Raw genomic sequence first — 18,558 nt, forward strand, 5'->3', positions numbered from 1 at the left:
GATAAAAAATAAATGTTCAAAATCTTCAAGGATCTTTCATTGTCTTGTCAAGATCTTCAGGGGTCTTTTATTTTCTTTCCAAGATCTTTAATTTTCTTGCCAAGATCTTTACGGATCTTCAAAATTTTCCTGCCAAGATCGTTCAGGATCTATTTCTTTCTGTCATTTCAAACTAAACTAATAGATAAATATTCGCCACCCAGAATGCCTTCAATGAAAATCACCAACGGGTAGCACTCATGATTTTATGTGGAACGAGCAAATGCAATTAGGCAATCTCATTTCAAATTTCGTTAAATTTCCGACTCGAGTTATGACGAACAAGAACGAGGAGCATGTGGTTCACTCGTTAATTTATGTAGGACAAAAAAAAAAGAGCAAAGAAGACGATCATTTATTCCAAAATCTATGTGTGAGCTGGATTTCAGCTTATTTTCATTTTCTAGAGGTGTGCTGATAAATATTCAGTTACGCTGTGTTCTTAATATAACCTACATTTTTTCAAAAGAAGTCAAATGATGTGTTAAAGAATTTGTATTTTGATTTGTCGCCTTAAATTTTTCTCTGACTGAAAATATCTGCCAAGTTTTGTATCATTTAATAAGCAAGGAACGTTTTACATCTTCCCCTCGAAACGTGTGTTTGTGACAACTGCTTCCTCTTTCAATTTCTATAATGCGAACAGGATGTAACACGTAGACGGTAGTTTATAATCAAAATAAAAAGGAAAAAGGCTTCAGATTATCTCGTAACACTCAATTTTCTCGGTTCTCACTAAATATTCTTCTAAAAAAATATAGTAAGCAGGGACACAGCACTTTAGATCGATAACATTTTCATAACTTTCTCTTGTCTGCGATCATATGGTCGAGTGTGTTGTTGCCGGCTCACTTTGCTGAAAGACGTATATGAAACCAAGACCCCACGCCTCATACCGGATTGTCTATATTTTATAATGTAATAAGTTTTTCTTTGTTAATACAAACTGGCAATGTTATTGATGAAACATTGCGAGTGGGTGAGACAAAAATCCACTTGGTCTAATTAATTATTTCAGAGCTTATGACGTTTCGTTAGCGATGGAGCGCTGAATTCGTCCTTAAGAACCTGTTAAATTTGTAAAATTTTGCAAGACCGAAGATATTTTGATGAATTCTTCAGAAGGTGACTTATAACACGAACGGTGTCGAGAGGGTACTCTTTTCCTAGTGGTCTCACGACGTAGGAATATTTGATTTTATTCCTCTGAAATTTAGCTCGCGATAACCTAGAAGCAACGCTTCGAGCTGGGGATGGCGAGCGTTAAAAATTTTTTCGCTGCCACCAAAAGGATGCAAATGACTCACTTTTTGTTTCACGACCATAATGATGTTTTTACCATTGCGTGACATTCTCAAGAAAACCAAAAGTTGATGACACATTGTGAACTTTCCCGAGGAAATGAATCATAAATAGTGAATAATACAAGGGCGCGCGTAGATGCGAATTTGGTTGATGGAATACAATTCAAGAACGTGAAAAATTGCCTAATGTTCACGTAGTGCAATGATTGGGTATGTTCTAATGGACTTTGGACGTTGTGTTTATGGTTCGTGATAGAACGTGAGTTGTTAGGCGTGTTCGTTGCGCGTAAAGGAGCCGTAAAAACACGCTTGACTTAAAAATAATACAAATAATGAAATGCCAAACTTTCATGTCCCGATAAATCTCGACCTTAATCAACGAAGCTCTCGCGAAGACCACAAACCACCACACTTATCAAATGAGTCCAAGATTTCTGGTTAATGTTATTCTTTGTGCACAGCCCCCTGATCCATGACATCTATAAGAACATAGGTATACGTAGCATGGGCGGGTTGAGATGGGACACTTTGTGTACCTAATGTTTTCATTTCTGTAACAGAAAAAGAGCATGACCTTCAAACGGAGGAAAATATCGCGTTACTTCACCATGTCTGAACTCACGCCACAGGCAGCCCAAACTCCAGCTGCGAGATGATCATCTTGCGAAATAAGATTCATGGTGATTTTATTTACCTGGCGATGGCATACCTGAATACTTTTATGAGTTTTGCCGTATTTTGACTTTCCCCACAGGCTCGTCAAATTCAAACAAGGAGTGAAAGTACTAGGCAATACTACAAACCAATGAATAGTCTAGTGGGTTATTTATGATCCAACTGCTTTTTATTCCGCCATGTCTTTCTGCTCATTTCTCATAAGGCGGGAAAAGCAAAGTGGATAGAGAAGCGTAGCGTGTGTAGCCTACCGGTTAAACAGGTTTTTTTACAGTACGAAATAACCAACTTTACACATGTGGTATATACATATATTCGCGTTATTTGAACTCTACCTTGTGCAGTTGGATTATAAAACCAAATTATCTTGATGTACCCCTCATCAACGCGGCACCACAATTTCCTTAGAAACTAAACCCAGTTATTCATACATTGTTGATTACAACGCCTGCCGCTGGTGCGAGGCCAAAAGCAACCAAAATATACTTAATAGACTGCGCTTTGAGTAGAAATCGCCAAAAAAACTCAGCATACTTCATATACACATACCCTAACATTGCTAAAATACTTCTCGAGCGCTTCACATGACTCTCACTTTCATACGATCTGATTAGTTATACTTTATTTTTATTATTTTTACATTTTTTCATTATTTTACGTTTTTTCAGTCTATCGAGTTCATGTTCCATTCAAAGCCGTTTTCTTCTTGATTAGTGTTCTTTATTTGAAAGAAATTTGATCATATGAATTAACATTTAAGCGTTTGACGAAAATGAAATACCGTATGCATAAATCAATTGATTGAACAGCTCGCTAAAAGGAAATGCGTAGCAGCGAGAGAGGAGAATTAACAATCTGATCTTGGGAGTTAAGGAGTTCAAGTCTTTTGGAGTGATAGAATTATCACTAGTTCTTCGGATTAGACAGAGATACTCTACTAGATTAAATCGTTTTGTAAAGAATCCTTTTACGGTGGCATATATGCGTTGGTAACGAAAATCTGAAAAGGAGAGGCGGACATTAATTAATATGACATGAGCCCCAAAAAATGTTTAGCGAAGACGTACATCAATCAACAAAAAAGTCTTCCTCGGCGTTACCTCCTAGTTCCTAGTTTTATAGCTGCTACTGTGATGAGAGGACCGAGGAGAGCAAACACTGGCAAGTGAGACTTAAAATTGAGACCCACAGTGGAGTGGGAATGAGTCGAAAGGAAAACTAAGATTTTACTAGACATGATGCTAAGAGGACACCATCCTAAAGTGAACAAAATAAGCATAACAACAACTACTCTGGGGAAGTAAGGAGGTATAGAGTTGTAAGAGACCTGACGTTGCGCGAGGATTGAGACGAATGAAAACTGAAACAGACAAGGAGATAGTCGCGTCTAATGAAGCGCGTAGAAGAATAAAGTTGAGGGCGATGAAAGAAGTGCGCGTAAAAATGGGAATAAAGGAAAAGTACGATGAAAAAAATGGAAGGAACAAAAGGAAGGAGAAAAAGGAGATGCACAAATGTGAAAAGGTGTAAAAAGGTAAAAAGGGCGCAAGCAGGCAACATGTAACGATAGGATTTTTAAGTTATCGAGTTCTTTCATGCTAGCGCTTAAAATATATAAAATTCAACGTAGAAAGCTTAGTTCAGCAAAGCGAAACGCTACCAGTTCTCCTTCTGTCACCTGTAAACAGTTGTTATTAGTGTTTAACTGTAACAGCCACCTGTCATGTCCTTCTGTGTAATTTTTATCCGCCGGAACTCTTTGAAAGTAATTAATGTTGTAAAAGGCGAAATTCCTACTTAGCCAATAGTGTAGTAGATTACCTGATTCTTTAGATTATTCATGGCATTACCTCATCCATGTACGTTAGGCTTAAATAGAACTGTTTGTAAAGCTTAAGAAGAGAGAGACGAAACGAGAGGAAAGAAGAGGGGGGTCGAACCAGCTCTGGCCAGGTCAGTTCTGGTCAAAATTGTAGTAGAGCTTGCAGAGTAAATCTACGTTGGAGCCAACCTTGTTGTTGTTAGTCATTGTCTCAAGGATAGTCAGCAGCCGTAATAGATTCCGGTCCTTCCCGCAGCCAGTGAGTGCCCCCAAGGAAAGCCTTTACCTAGAAGGAGTTTTTAAGAGTTGTCCCCGTCCGTCCGTTTATTTGTGAAGGCAAAACCTGTTTTCACTAACAGTATGAACACGTCCGTCGGCATTCAAAATCGTGTGACAATATGGAGAACGGTAGACAGTGAAAGAGACACAATCGAAGAGTCGACGAGCGTTTGTTAAGTGGGTGGGGGCTTGAAACATGGAATGTCAGTACACTGTCAGCTGCAAAGATTATCAACTTGGCGCGCGCGGGTCAAAACAAGCATTGAAGTCCCAGTAGGATCTGTTCTCCCTGCATCTCACGCGAATCCTTTGAATATGGAGACAGACAATGAAAACAAACGCAGTTTTTATATTTTATACACTCTTTATTTCTCTTACACAAAAAAAGTAAAAAAAAAAGTACAACACAAACTGAAGGCATTAAGCAAAGTACGCGCTAAACGGAGACACTAAAATGAACCCATTTATTCCCAAGATTGATCATAACTTAAATTCTCCTCGCAAAATTAATGCACCGACAAACATGGTGTCAATAAGAATTAGAGAAAATCTAAACTAGCGGATTATTTTTCACTAGAAACGTTATGTTTCATCGAATTCTCAGAATGAAGCAACAAAGAAACACATTCTTATCAGTTGGGAGAATTTTTCTTCACAACTTGGGAGTTAATGAGTCAATGAATAAAAACTTAGGTAAATGAACAAATAGCTTCAACTTTAAATACAAATAGCATCAAAACAATTCAAACCAAATACACTGACATTATAAAAAGACTGTTTAGTCGAAATTGTCCCAGCTTGTTTTTAAAATCCAACGTTACATCATATTCAACCATGTGCAAGGTTGACTATTACATTTTATACCAGCATATACCAATGGTAGTTATGAAAATCTGTCAAAAATTAACATTGATTTGACAAAACTTTCTTTTAAAACAGCTGTGATACAGTATACCTTAAACTTTTGACCACATAACGGGTTCTAATTACAAAGCGTGCTCTGAATACCTAAGTATAAATTCTTAAATCTAAGAAAGATATCATCAGACATCTCCAAATTATACTAAGGTAAATTTAAAGCCATGAAAAAAATTTGAACAGGAAATTTTCAAAAAAATGCAAGTTTTATCCTGAAGCCCTGAACCTTTTTAACTACGGCCTAGATTTACATTTATTCATGAACATTTTCACCAAAATAATTCCCATTGACGACTACCTAGCTTACTTCAAGTGTTTCCCTAATTTATTGGCGTAAATATTTTCCTAATGAAAACAACAAATTCCATGTCACTTACATTAAAAGTCACAGCAATGGAAACTTTAGTTAAAGTAAACTCTGTTTCGCTATTTCCTTGTTTAGATTACATGGACAATTTGTCTCTGTTGTCGTTCTCTAAAACAAACTGACGAGTGTTCAATAAAAAGGACTAAAATTGATCAAACTCGTTTGATTGAAAGCAGGCCGTTGTAGCCAGCTCTTTGACTTGTTGTAGGCCTTTTTCCTGAGAAATTTCAATTTTTGTTTCAACATTTGTAAGAGTCATATTAGAAAAGTCAAGCGGGCGGAAAACAATTGTAGGCCGGGCCCACGGGAGTAGAGGCTGGCCACACCCCTGAGAGTAGGTCTAATGTCTCTAATAAATGGTCAGTAAATTCAACAACATCATCTCTGATGATTACTTCTTCAAATTAAGCTTAGAATGGCAATCTTGGCACTGATGGAATTAGATTGCATTAAAATGGATTGAAAAAAAGTTGAAAATGATAATCAATTTTTTTGTAAAGATAATTGCAAATTGCAACAAAGTAATTTATGACGTAGAAAAACCATTAAGATCAATTCACATATGGCTGCGAAGTTTACAAATCACATTTTTGAAATTAAAATTTCGCCACCTTTTGCAAATGACAAACTGTTTCTTTTCTTATCAAAAGCTTAGAGTATCAACGTAATTAAAACCCGGTGGACAAGCTCCTGGTTGTGTACAAGAAAAAAAACCTTTAAATTATTTCACACATAACTGATTGCAATAAAGGAATAGATCTGAGTGTCATTTTGGCGTAACGAAAACCTCGTAGTCGCCTTCAACAACTTCAGGCATTAACAGCAGAAGCCTTGTTGCATCTTGTTCTCTTCGCAAGCATCTAAATTTGTAAAGGTAAAAAAATAGCAATTCCACTGAACAAAATATACTGAAATAGTCTGTTTTATTTCTTCATCAAAGTAAAGTCACACATCTCAAGTTACATTTAACAAAAAAGTGAAAAGTAATGAAAAATAGCCAAAAAGCGCCAAAATAGAGAAGCATTTAAACCTTCCAAGTTCCTGCGTCATTCATTTTGAGATGGAATAAAAAAGTTTTCATTTATGTGATTTCATATTCAAATTTTCTCTTTCCTTTGCCATGAAGTCAAGAGTGACGTCATCTCCAATCAGCAAAAAGGGCGCCCAGTGTTTGATCTCGCAGAACTTGTCTGATTCTCTGAGGCTTTTCATGGCCAGGTTCAGTGACTCGCTTGCTGGTTTACCTTCTGCAAGTTTTTGATAAAAGTGTTTCATGAACTCAAGAGTAGCCTCGTCATCAATCGCCCATAGGGACGCCACAATAGACCGAGCACCAGCCCCCATAAAAGCGCGCGCAATGCCAACCACACCTTCAGCCTTGATCTCGCCCCGGCCGCTGTGGCAGCAACTAAGCACAACAAGTTTGGCCCGAGGTTGAGCATTCAACACATCTCCAATTGTTAAAATGTAATCCTCCTCCGTTGGCAGAGTAGATATTCGGTCTGGGTCAGGTGTAAGAGCAATTTCGCCAGTTTCCATACATCCGTGTGCCGCAAAGTGAACTAGGGAAACGGAACTAAGCCTTTTCAACACCTCACGTTTCGTGGCCTGACTGCCAGTGATTGGTGTAATATTCAGAATTTTTCCGATCATTTCTACTTCTTTTTTAGCATACTCAAGCTGCTCGAAGACTTTCTTTCCTTCGCTGTTAGTAACCTCGGATACCCACGGGTCTCCTACAAGTAACGCACCACTGCTTTTGTGATAATCATCTGGGCAATCGGCAATGAGTCTAAGACTTGCTAACGATGGAGCGACTCGAATTGTGAACGATTCACACAGGTATTTAGAATTAGCATCCTTCAATGCAGCGTAAGGAGCGATCCACAGGGGTCCATCAGGAATAATGAGTAGCTCATCCCCTTCAATCAAGTCCGCCACCGGCCTCATAACGATATCATATAAAGTGCTCAAGCATCCGTCTTGTTGGATGTGAGGTTGAGGCTTGGCTTTTTTGGTTTTCTCATCCACTTTTGAACTGCCCTCCCTCAAAGCATCTAAAGATCGGTTCTCGCATCTCACATTAGAACGAACACCAAGTTGCGTATAGACACCATGCATGAACGACTCAAAGGACAGGCTAGATCCACTATTCTCTGAAACAAAACCTTGGAGTTTACTTTGTCTTAACTGAACTTGTTTTCCTTCGGACACAACCCAAAGATTGACGTTAGCTTTGTCCACTGCCTGAAAGACAGTGTTTAATGGAACGTTTTTTAAAACTGCGCAATCTTCATCTTCTCCCTTGTGGTGACTTGTTCCACCACAAAAACTGGATTCCATGAGGTCGGTCAGAGCTTGAGCTCGTCCTTTCTCAGCAACAAATAAGGCTTCATCTACATTACCTTGTTCTACGAGAACTCTCCACAAACCCGTATACGCCACTTGATGCTGATTTCGAAAATTAACTTTCCACTCATCTTTAGATATTAGAAGTACTCTCAAGGAATTGAATAAGTTTATGCTAGCTTGGTAATAATCAACGGCTTTTGGCAGTCCACCTTGTAACTCAAAAACCAATCCTAATGAACAGTAGGCCATTGCCTCCGAGGATTTGTCTCCTACTTCTTTAGCTATTATAAGATGTAGGTTGTGGTACTCTATGGCTTTTTTTAAATCACCCAGACGGCGATAAGCAATGCCAAGATTGCCATAAGCGTTACCCTCCCCACGCTTGTCTCCTACTTCTTTAGCTATTTTAAGATGTAGGTTGTGGTACTCTATGGCTGTTTTTAAATCACCCAGACTGCCATAAGTAATGCCAAGATTGCCATAAGCGTTACCCTCCCCATGCTTGTCTCCTACTTCTCTAGCGATTTTAAGAATTAGGTTGTGGTACTCTATGGCTTTTTTGAAATCACCCAGACTGTGATAAGCATTGCCAAGACTGCCATAAGCGTTACCCTCCCCATGCTTGTCTCCTACTTCTTTAGCTATTTTAAGATGTAGGTTGTGGTACTCTATGGCTTTTTTGAAATCACCCAGACGGTGATAAGCATTGCCAAGACTGCCATAAGCGTTACCCTCCCCATGCTTGTCTCCTACTTCTTTAGCTATTTTAAGAACTAGGTTGTGGTACTCTATGGCTTTTTTGAAATCACCCAGACGGCGATAAGCATTGCCAAGATTGCCATAAGTGTTACCCTCCCCATGCTTGTCTCCTACTTCTCTAGCGATTTTAAGATTTAGGTTGTGGTAGTCTATGGCTGTTTTTAAATCACCCAGACTGCCATAAGTAATGCCAAGATTGCCATAAGCGTTACCCTCCCCATGCTTGTCTCCTACTTCTTTAGCTATTTTAAGATGAGGGTACTGGTACTCTATGGCTTTTTTGCAATCACCCAGACGGTGATAAGCATTGCCAAGACTGCCATAAGCGTTACCCTCCCCATGCTTGTCTCCTACTTCTTTAGCTATTTTAAGATGTAGGTTGTGGTACTCTATGGCTTTTTTGAAATCACCCAGACGGTGATAAGCATTGCCAAGATTGCCATAAGCAGCACCCTCCCCATGCTTGTCTCCTACTTCTTTAGCTATTTTAAGATGTAGGTTGTGGTACTCTATGGCTTTTTTGAAATCACCCAGACTGTCATAAGCATTGCCAAGATTGCCATAAGCACCACCCTCCCCATGCTTGTCTCCTACTTCTTTAGCTATTTTAAGATGTAGGTTGTGGTACTCTATGGCTTTTTTGAAATCACCCAGACGGTGATAAGCATTGCCAAGACTGCCATAAGCGTTACCCTCCCCATGCTTGTCTCCTACTTCTTTAGCTATTTTAAGATGTAGGTTGTAGTACTCTATGGCTTTTTTGAAATCACCCAGACGGTCATAAGCATTGCCAAGACTGCCATAAGCGTTACCCTTCCCATGCTTGTCTCCTACTTCTTTAGCTATTTTAAGATGTAGGTTGTGGTACTCTATGGCTTTTTTTCCCTGATTATAGAGATGTATGACTTTCTTGACATCACCTGAACTTGCACTACCGTGGTCATGACTAATAGGATCTTTTTCCTCCATGAACTTATCTCCCACTTCACTGACAGACTGAAGTCTTAATGACGACAAGATCCTATTGTTTTTGTCAATCTTTTTTATGTTAAGGGTTAAAAATGTGGAAAAAACAAAAATACATAAAATAAATACATATCTTTAAAATTTTTATTTGTCCATAGGAGAGCACAACGAAAGTTTCTGAGTCTCTAAGTAGAGGCAAAAGGTCGAAGGCAGAAAGTGTGCATAAGATATCTAAACAATAAAGAGCTTTTTGTTCTGGCTTGTTTTAGAGAGATCATCTACCCAAGTACTCTGTATAAACTGGATGAATATTAGTCTTCTAACCCTTTAACTCCCGTGAGTGACCAAAAGAGAATTTCTTCTTACAATAGCAATACAATATCAATCAGATGAGTGTTGAGAGTAAAAAAAATATATCAATTTAAAAATAGTTAGTTGATGCAATAATGAATTCTCTGTACTAACATTACAAGAATTGTATGGTTGACAGTAAGGGTAATTACAAATTTCGTCTGGGAAATTAAAGGGTTATTTAAACTAATGTACCAGTTATTGGCATGGATAGTAGAACTAAGTCAAATTGGCTAAAAGGAGTAATTTCATTAATAAGTCATGAGGTAATAACTTCTCCTATGTTTTTAATCACACATACTTAAAGTATATGAGCTGACAAGTTCCCATCATAATTAATACCCTTCTTTGTATTTTCTCCCTTGAAACATCAAATTATGGAAAATTTTTTCCATTATACCCACAGTTAAAAATGAAAGATTCCTTCAAAGGATACAGCTAGTCCCTTATCACACCAAGTGATTGCTTCTTCAAATCTCTTCAATTCAACACAAGCAGTGGCTCCTGTAGGCAACAACACAAAGAAGCATACTATTACTGTAGCTCAATTCTGAGAAAAGAACCTGAAACCATTGAAATCATTACAGACCAGAAGAAAAAAAAAGACAAAACAAAACAATACAAAAAAAACTAAACGGAAAAGAATAAACAGGCCCTATTAGGTTTGTTAGATTTATTTAGCCTTACAGACAACTGAAACTTCTAAGAACACTTAAATTGGGATCAACAACTGCCACAAAAACACTAAAAGTTAGGTAAGTCCTGATCCTTCTTTTTAAAACAGCTAGATAGTGACTTCAGAGCGTGTCCACGAGAGCACCGGGCAGTCGTACTACATGCCATCTCACCGATTTCAATGAAACTTTGTCAGTTTAAAGGGTCTAACCCAAAACTCCAAAAAACAGACTGATTTCTGTTTTGTTTCTTTCCGGGGGGAGATAGACCACCCCCCGCTTTTTCTTGGTTTTCACCAAGGAAATCGCTTCAAATAGGTAAAATGTATGAAGCTCTCACTGCGATGGTATTAAACCGATTACTTTAAAGATTTGCACACATATTTTAACATCCTTAATTAATGGCTGCCGCGAGTATCAGTCAGTTTGATCGACGGCTTGTCAATCAACAGAGACAAATATACGATGGTATTTTTAGACTTTTCGATTCATCTAAATATTTGACAACTTTGAGGTCAAATATCTCCCGTTGCCAGAGAGCAACAACACTAATCTTAATTACCCTTAATAACCCATCATTACATCTCTGAAAATCATCAAAAAAATCTTTGGGCATTACCGTATTTTTGTCTTGGATACCTTTTAAAATCTGCGACTGTGACAAGTTTCTCTCAACTACACCTATCACGCAATTCTTGCTCTAGGCGGTCACTTGACAAAATAAACCTACATTTTTTAGCTCTTTATACAAGATGATTGGTCAAGAAAGGTGAAAAATGTGAAAAACTTTCGAGATAATTTGTAGGAATGGAAAATTTCACGTTTAGAGAGATGCATGTTGACGGAAAATCAATGGGAAAATCGTAGCGTTTCTTCCTTCAGTTTGTTTATTACTTTGAAGATTTGCTAAAATCAGGACATAGGGCTCTTGTGCAGAACAAAACATTCATTAGCCTATACTTTGATCGTCTATTATCATTATAATCAGGAGAGGAGATTTTAAGGTCACATGTCGCCTGCTTGTTGACGTACAAGTTCAGAGAGTAACAACTTCGGCTTTTCCATACCGCGAATGACGGGAAACTCTGCCCCCCTTATTTGTTAGGAATTATAATAAAGTTCGCATATAACGCACGCTGTCATTGGTTGAAAAAGCGTGCTCTATGAGAGTATAGAGCATAGAGCTGAGCTAGAGCAATTCACATCAGCCACTGCAACCGAGTTTTGCGGCGCTTTCATCACGAGCGATCTTTATGTTCCGGTGAATTCGGCTGTCGTTCATTCAAAAAACACTCGCCTTGAATAGTTTGTTTTCTGCCTTGTCATGTGGAAAAAACTCGCGTGTTTTTATGAGCCATAATTCGGCTGAAGTTCACTGAACATTTCACTTCAAGATTCTGTATTAGAGACTCAAAAACTTCACGCAAAATTGTCAAGTTCGACTTGCCGAACTATTTTAGTTTGTAAACTATCGTAGAATGTGAACTTTGATGGTTTTTGGACTTTGATGGTTTGACACTTTTGACAGCTTTAGTCTTGTACAGCCAATCAGATTATTTGAATCATTCTAACAGGGATTCTGATTGGCTTATTGCAGTGTGCTTTATGAGAGTACAGAGCATGCTGACGACATTGTTGTTCGCTTTGGAAATAAAGTTTGTTTTGGAAATTGAAAGTAATGCTTGGGTAATTTAACGGATTCTTTATTATAAAACAAATAGAGAAGCCTTGACTGTGCTCTGTTCTGTTATAAAGCACTTAGGAAGCGGCTAGAGCACTCAAGAAGTGGGAAGAAGCACTCGACTAAGTCTCCTGTTTCTCCCTACACTTCTTTCGTGCTCTAGCCGCTTCCTGCGTGCTTTATAACAGAACAGAGCACAGTCAAGGCTTCTCTATTTGTTAAATATCAATAGCCTCATAAATTCATTAACTACGCCATGTTTCCAGAAAATAAGAGTGGAAAATGTTTTTACCACTTTCCACCATCAAGAAATTCCACGTATAGGAATAGTATTTGTAGGGTCACTGCGTGACCTTTTATGAGAAGTAAAAATTGTTTTTTTTTTTTCAAGAAGACACTTCTAAAAAGTTTCTAATCCTTCTGTTATCTTATTTTGTTGTTTTTTGACTGCAAATATCATCTGCATTTGCTATTATTTTCGCTGATTGTCATGGCCTTTCCTGCGTGCACGTGCGAGCTAGTTCATATACAGGACTCTTTCGAGTTTCTCTGGCTGGTGTCAGGCTTATGTGTGTAGGTCTGGTTCAAAAGATATCTGCACGCTGCAACACGGGTTCCTATGTTTTCTCCTTTTTCTTTATTTGTATTTTTATTCTCTTACTTGCATTATCACACATTTATGTTTTTTTTTATTCCCTCAGCACGTTCCCTCATATTTGCAAGTAGGCCAAGAAAAGTCAATATTGACCAGAACTGAAATCCTTTTCTATCACTATTTGTTTCAGAGAACCCCCGTCATTTGCGACTTTATTTCTCAAGAAAATGTGTTTTTATTTGCTATTTATTTCCATTAGAACATGAAACTAGGTCCTGATAAGTTTTTTTGTCTCCTGACTCCCAAAAACTGTGTTTGCAACAACATCAATTGAGAAATCAAAGGCAATTACACCTAAGAAATTCGCTTGTAGCCTTCTACCCGCAGAAGGCAACTCCATATAATGAAACGTTCTAAGACCTCTGTAAACTAGAGATATTGGGTGATGTTGAGGAGTGAAATATTTACACTAAATCTGTGACCCTCAAACGGATCACGTACTCGTACGTGTAACGTCCGGAAAATGTCACGCATGTATAACACCGTAGGCGCACCATGCGAATTCTATCCACTGGCTTCCATAGCAAAGAGACAACTTATTTACTATTTGTATATGAGCAAGCTTATTTACCCTACTTGAAAAAATCCTTGATGAAGTCTACTATTGTCAGACGAAACGCGTGGGAGATAAATACAAGTTTTTACTTTCTTAGTTCGTGCAGTGATGCTCACTAGTTTGGTCACTTTTAATGTGAAGTCACGTCGACCTCGACAGAAAAACTAAGCTCACCCTGTCATAATCAATGGTTTGATCCCGTAAGTACCAATTTAGGTACATCATTGGGCTTTGATCACAATGATGAAAAAAAAACTGCGTTTCCTCACGCTCGCCACGTTTATTCTTTGGAAAATTATTTTACTAGAGGGCGATGTCGCTTACCTTGGCGCGTCTTGACTCTGGCCGACGAAAATTATCGAGGTGACTTTGTCTACCCTTGATCTGCACGCAGAAAAAAAGGCAAATTCCGAACGATATTTCAAAACATTTTATTCATTAGTCAATTAATGAACTGTTTTATAGCAGCCCGAGGAAAAAACAAAATTGAAACAACCGGCGTATCGGTCAAATGAACTCCAATTTTTTCAACAAGGAGTTGGTAAGTTCATTTTTCCTAGTAAATTTAAGTGGGGGTCATTTTTTTGTGACAGCCGATCAAAGATAGACATCTCTGAAACGTCTCTGAAACTCTTTTTAAAAAGAGTTTACACTTCCGGTAATATTTTCCTCCTTCTCGTAACAGCGCAACAGACATTGTTAATCCTATGTAGTGTAGGTGTATCAGTTGTATGACGTCTTCATAGTGATGTCATATAAGAAATCGAGTGTCTAAAAAGCCCTCAATTCAATCTAACACTCGAATTGATAAAGTCAAGATGGTGCAGTTGTCTTGTTCATTTGCAACTAACTGTACAACCAAATGTTATTGTTCTCGCGCTGGCCAGGGACGGCAACAGTTCACATCTCTAAATTCGTCGGTATACAGCTTAAAAAAAAAAAAACATTTGAGAGACGTCGATGTATCCCAAACATACGTTTCGTCCGAGATAGAGCTTATTCTAGCGCGTATCGGCTTATTTGGAGATTACGAAGGCCGCGATTTCACGATGTACCTCAAATATCCTGCACAACTTGGTGTGAGATTCAGACCTTCGGGTTCGTAAATGCCAGTATCCTCCTCATAAAAATCGGAGACATAAAGTGAGAGAGAGATGAATCTGCAGATGGCAGAAGAAATCAAAGCTGGTGGCGAGTCTTCCTGGTGGCGGCAAGGTGACTGTAAACCTAAATAGAACGCGTACTGTAGCTGCTATCTTAGAGTCGGCAATGAATAGGGAAGAGGGGCAAGAAGAGCGCTTATCTGAACATCAGTTTTCCTGGTGATTTGTGACTGAGATGAACTTTATATCATATGATTGTAGGGATACGCAGGTACTGTAGAGGCGCTCACATAGGGGGGCGATCCTCCCTCTGACTTAAAAACTGCGACAAGTTTATAGCGCAGACCAACTGGCACAGTTTGAAGCACCTCGGGGTCTTACTAGGCTCGTCACATTAGAAACCTCCAGCAAACTAATCGTAGCAGCGGGTGGTTATCAGCAACGTGCTCAGATTTCTGAACGCGAGTCATTGCGAGAGCTATACCCAATCCGTCATAAACGGAACAAGAAAGCGAGATATTCTTGCTAAAAGAAGGATGTATCAAGACGTTTCAGTCATTGGCTGCCATCCAAATGTACCCTGACAAAGACAAACACAGTGAGGCCGACAAAAAAATTCCGCCTAGGATAAGATCAAGAGGAAATGGACTAAGACCGGCTTGCCATTCTATAGGGGACGGCTACGTTCAAGGTCGGACCTCAGGTAAAAATTCTGACGAACAATCCCTAACTAACCAAGAGGAATTTGGATGGGCTCTTTGGAAAACACAAAAAACAGCCACCTTTTCTCAGAAAGCAGAGAATTATCTCCTAGACGTGTGCTGGAAAAGGGAGGAAACTAGTAAGGCAACCGCTTCTAATGTGATTTCCCAAATATCGAGTTTAATAGACGACACCAGCCAGAAATGTTGTCTAAGACTGACCGGTTGATACAGCAGCAAATCGCTCGATACTTCAGCCGGTTATCTGCCGTAACAAAAATTGGTTTATTGATGAGGTCCCCCTCTGTAAATATGAATAAGGACGGAGAGGCCGATGCCAATGATCTAGCTTCAGAATTCGAAACTGACCGAACAAGGCAGAAGATAAGGAGGGACCTTGCAAAATTTAGACGAAGACTGCAGGAGAGGGTAAAGCTGCTATTAAGCTAAAAAAAAAAAAGACATTTTCATCACACTTTTCTCTCATATTTATTGTCTTTGCTCACGAAAACAACTGGCTATGTCTTGGGATTTCATCAAGCGAAATTTGAAATTTGCAGGAAGGCTACTCGTCAAATTACCGCTGGCTCAGATTCTCATTTAAAAATTTTACAAGTCACGCAATTAAACGCCAGCAACACTCGATCTAGAGAGATGTAGATTTATGTGTAGTAATAGAATGCTTGAAAAAAATATGCAGATATTTTACGATCGAAGCAGGCAAATAATCCTAGAGATCTGCAGATTATTCTGAAATTGTTATCTAGCAGACAGCATGAACAACGCGCTTGAATAATTCCTACTAAGAGTCTTCGGGTCACACAACAGATGTTAGCTTAGCGGAGTTCTGCATGGAAATTTTTCGATGGCGGTAAGTGACAATGACAACACTATTTTAATTTTTTTTTCGGGATAGAGGTACAGTTTTTAGTCCGATAGAACTATTGATATTTGCTCTCGAGCGAGAGCGCAGAATTTCTCGTCTGTAAAAGCCGAAAATGTTAGAAATGATTTTAAGAAATGTTTTATCGCAATTTTTTATAGTGAAATGCTTTTCAAAATCACTTCTTGTCCGTAAAAGCCGAAGTTGTAATAAAAAGTAATAAAGTAATAAACGACAGAAGAAAGAAACGCCGAAAATGTTAAAAATGATTTTAAGAAATGTTTTATCGCAATTTTTTATAGTGAAATGCTTTTCAAAATCACTTCTTGTTCGTAAAAGCCGAAGTTGTAATAAAAAGTAAAAAAGTAATAAACGACTGAAGAAAGAAACGCTACGATTTTGCCATTGATTTTTCGTTTACATGCATCTCTCTAAACGTGAAATTTTCCATTCCTACAAAAAATCTCGAAAATTTTTCACATTTTTCACCTTTCTTGATCAATCATCTTGTATAAAGAGCTAAAAAATATAGGTTTATTTTGTCAAGTGACCGCCTAGAGCAAGAATTGCGTGATAGGTGTAGTTAAGAGAGACTTGTTACAGTCGCAGATTTTAAAAGGCATCCAAGACAAAAATACGGTAGTACCCAAAGATTTTTTTGATGATTTTCAGAGATGAAACAATGGGTTATAAAGGGGAATTAGGAATAGTGTTGTACCTTTCTGGCAACGGGAGATATTTGACCTCAAAGTTGTCAAATATTTGGATGAATCGAAAAGTCTAAAACCAAAGTCGTATATTTGCCTCTGTTGATTGACAAGCCGTCAATCAAACTGACTGATACTCTCAGCAGACATTAACTAAGGATGTAAAAATATGTGTGCAAATCTTCAAAGTAATCGGTTAAATACCATCGCCGTGAGAGCTTCATACATTTTACCCATTTGAAGCGATTTCCTTCGTGAAAACCAAGAAAAACCGGGGGTGGTCTATCTCCCCCCGGAAGAACCAAAACAGAAACCAGTTCTGCCAAAGTTTCATTGAAATCGGTGAGATGGCTTGTAGCACGACTGCCCGGCGATCTCGTGGACACGCTCTTAACATATCTGACACCTGTGACTCATTGGACTTAAGGAACTAAAATATTCATGCTGAAATTTTGCTTTGCATTCCGCATTGAGTTCTTCATCCCGTTAAAAATAATATTCTTATCATGTTTAATGGAAAGTAATGGCATAGCAGTCAAGAGCTGGATTCAAATGTACATCAGGGTGGTCTCGACCTCTTAATTAAAGTCAATTGAGACAAGATTGAACTCCATTTAACCTCATTTAACCTTAGAGTGTTGAGTTCTTTTGTTATTATTATTATTATTATAGCACAGCTAACAAATCTAACCTCTCACAATTGCCATAAGGAAAGTTGGATTTAACTCAATGGCTGCTTCTGCATCCCTTAGTGAATCCTGGTGATTTCCTGTTATTGAAATAGATATCTCTGATTAGCCATACATGTTGCAAACCAACTACCATTACTATAATTTTGGGAAAAACTTGTGATGCTCATTGATTTCTGGGGTAAGAGGTTACTTCTTCGTATATTTGAGAGGCCAAGATAAGATGTAAATTTTTGCGGGCAGGCATTCAAAATTATCACCTTTTTCTGAAAACTACTACTGACAACTCAATAGCTTCAAAATAGCAAAAAAAAATGCATATTAAAGCTCTCATCATCTTACCAAGTTTAGAATGTGCAATAGCCTTGTTGTTGTGCAGTTTGGCCTTCAGTTCTTTCTCATTGCAGTTCATTTTAATTCCTTTGGTGTAAAAATGAATAGCATTGATGAAATCTCCTTTGTTAAAGGCCTCATTACCCTCATTCCTATAAACATCAGCTGTGGCTGCAAAGAAAAAATAAAAAATAATTTGTGTCAAAGTCTGTGGTTGTAGTTAATAATTACCTGTGGTTGTAGTTAATTAGTGCATAAGCAGAGCTGCCAAGATCTGGAGATTTAAAATCTGCAGATTTTTCCTTTAGTGCCAGCTGCCACTTTTGTACCTGCCTGACTTGACCCATCCCCTGAAAAGCTTGGAGTAATACTGCTGAATCATTCACTAAGCTCATGAGAATAAAGGAAATGATCACCAACCTAAGAAGCATTGATCTTCAAATGAATTCTCTTTTTCAGTACCACAAGAAACATACAAAGAATAGTATGGAGAATATGGATACTGATGTTAGGGTGTCAAGGGTTAAACACCTCCATATTCAATGATATAACACTTGCACTCTACTGGAAATTGGTTGCTTAGGGGAAGTTGAAACTTTCAATTTAATGTTGCATAATATAATGGAAAGATGATGATGATGATGGTACTTATGATGCAAACTTACAAAATGAATGTTATATGATGATCAAATAAAGTCTTTACTTATTATAACTTTGTGTACTTGCTTTGAAATTTGAGAAAAG

The 18,558-nt window shown here is 38.2% G+C and overlaps 1 protein-coding gene across 1 annotated transcript; it reads right to left on the bottom strand.

Annotated features, from left to right (window-relative positions):
* Nucleotides 1–4,880: 4,880 nt before the first annotated feature.
* LOC149038095 (uncharacterized) lies at nt 4,881–17,981 on the bottom strand. Its single transcript, XM_089187149.1, has 4 exons — nt 17,824–17,981; nt 17,484–17,561; nt 10,269–10,336; nt 4,881–9,553 (listed from the first exon to the last, which is right to left on the bottom strand). The coding sequence occupies exons 1-4, from the start codon at nt 17,891–17,893 to the stop codon at nt 6,482–6,484; spliced, it is 3,288 nt and encodes a 1,095-aa protein (XP_089043275.1). The 5' UTR covers nt 17,894–17,981; the 3' UTR covers nt 4,881–6,481.
* Between the last annotated feature and the right edge of the window lie 577 nt (nt 17,982–18,558).

The sequence above is a fragment of the Pocillopora damicornis genome, chromosome 11 (genome assembly GCF_964200805.1).
Source record: "Pocillopora damicornis chromosome 11, jaPocDami1.2, whole genome shotgun sequence".
In the NCBI taxonomy this organism is placed as follows: Eukaryota; Metazoa; Cnidaria; class Anthozoa; order Scleractinia; family Pocilloporidae; genus Pocillopora; species Pocillopora damicornis.

Bases quoted from the DNA above. Each gene is read 5' to 3' on its own strand.
- LOC149038095 (XM_089187149.1), bottom strand. From the start codon at position 17,893: ATGAACTGCAATGAGAAAGAACTGAAGGCCAAACTGCACAACAACAAG. The intron at 17,562-17,823 runs GTAAGATGATGA...TTTCAATAACAG, and splicing joins TATTGCACATTCTAAACTTG to GAAATCACCAGGATTCACTA. The intron at 10,337-17,483 runs GTTAGATTTGTT...TGTTGCCTACAG, and splicing joins CCTTATGGCAATTGTGAGAG to GAGCCACTGCTTGTGTTGAA.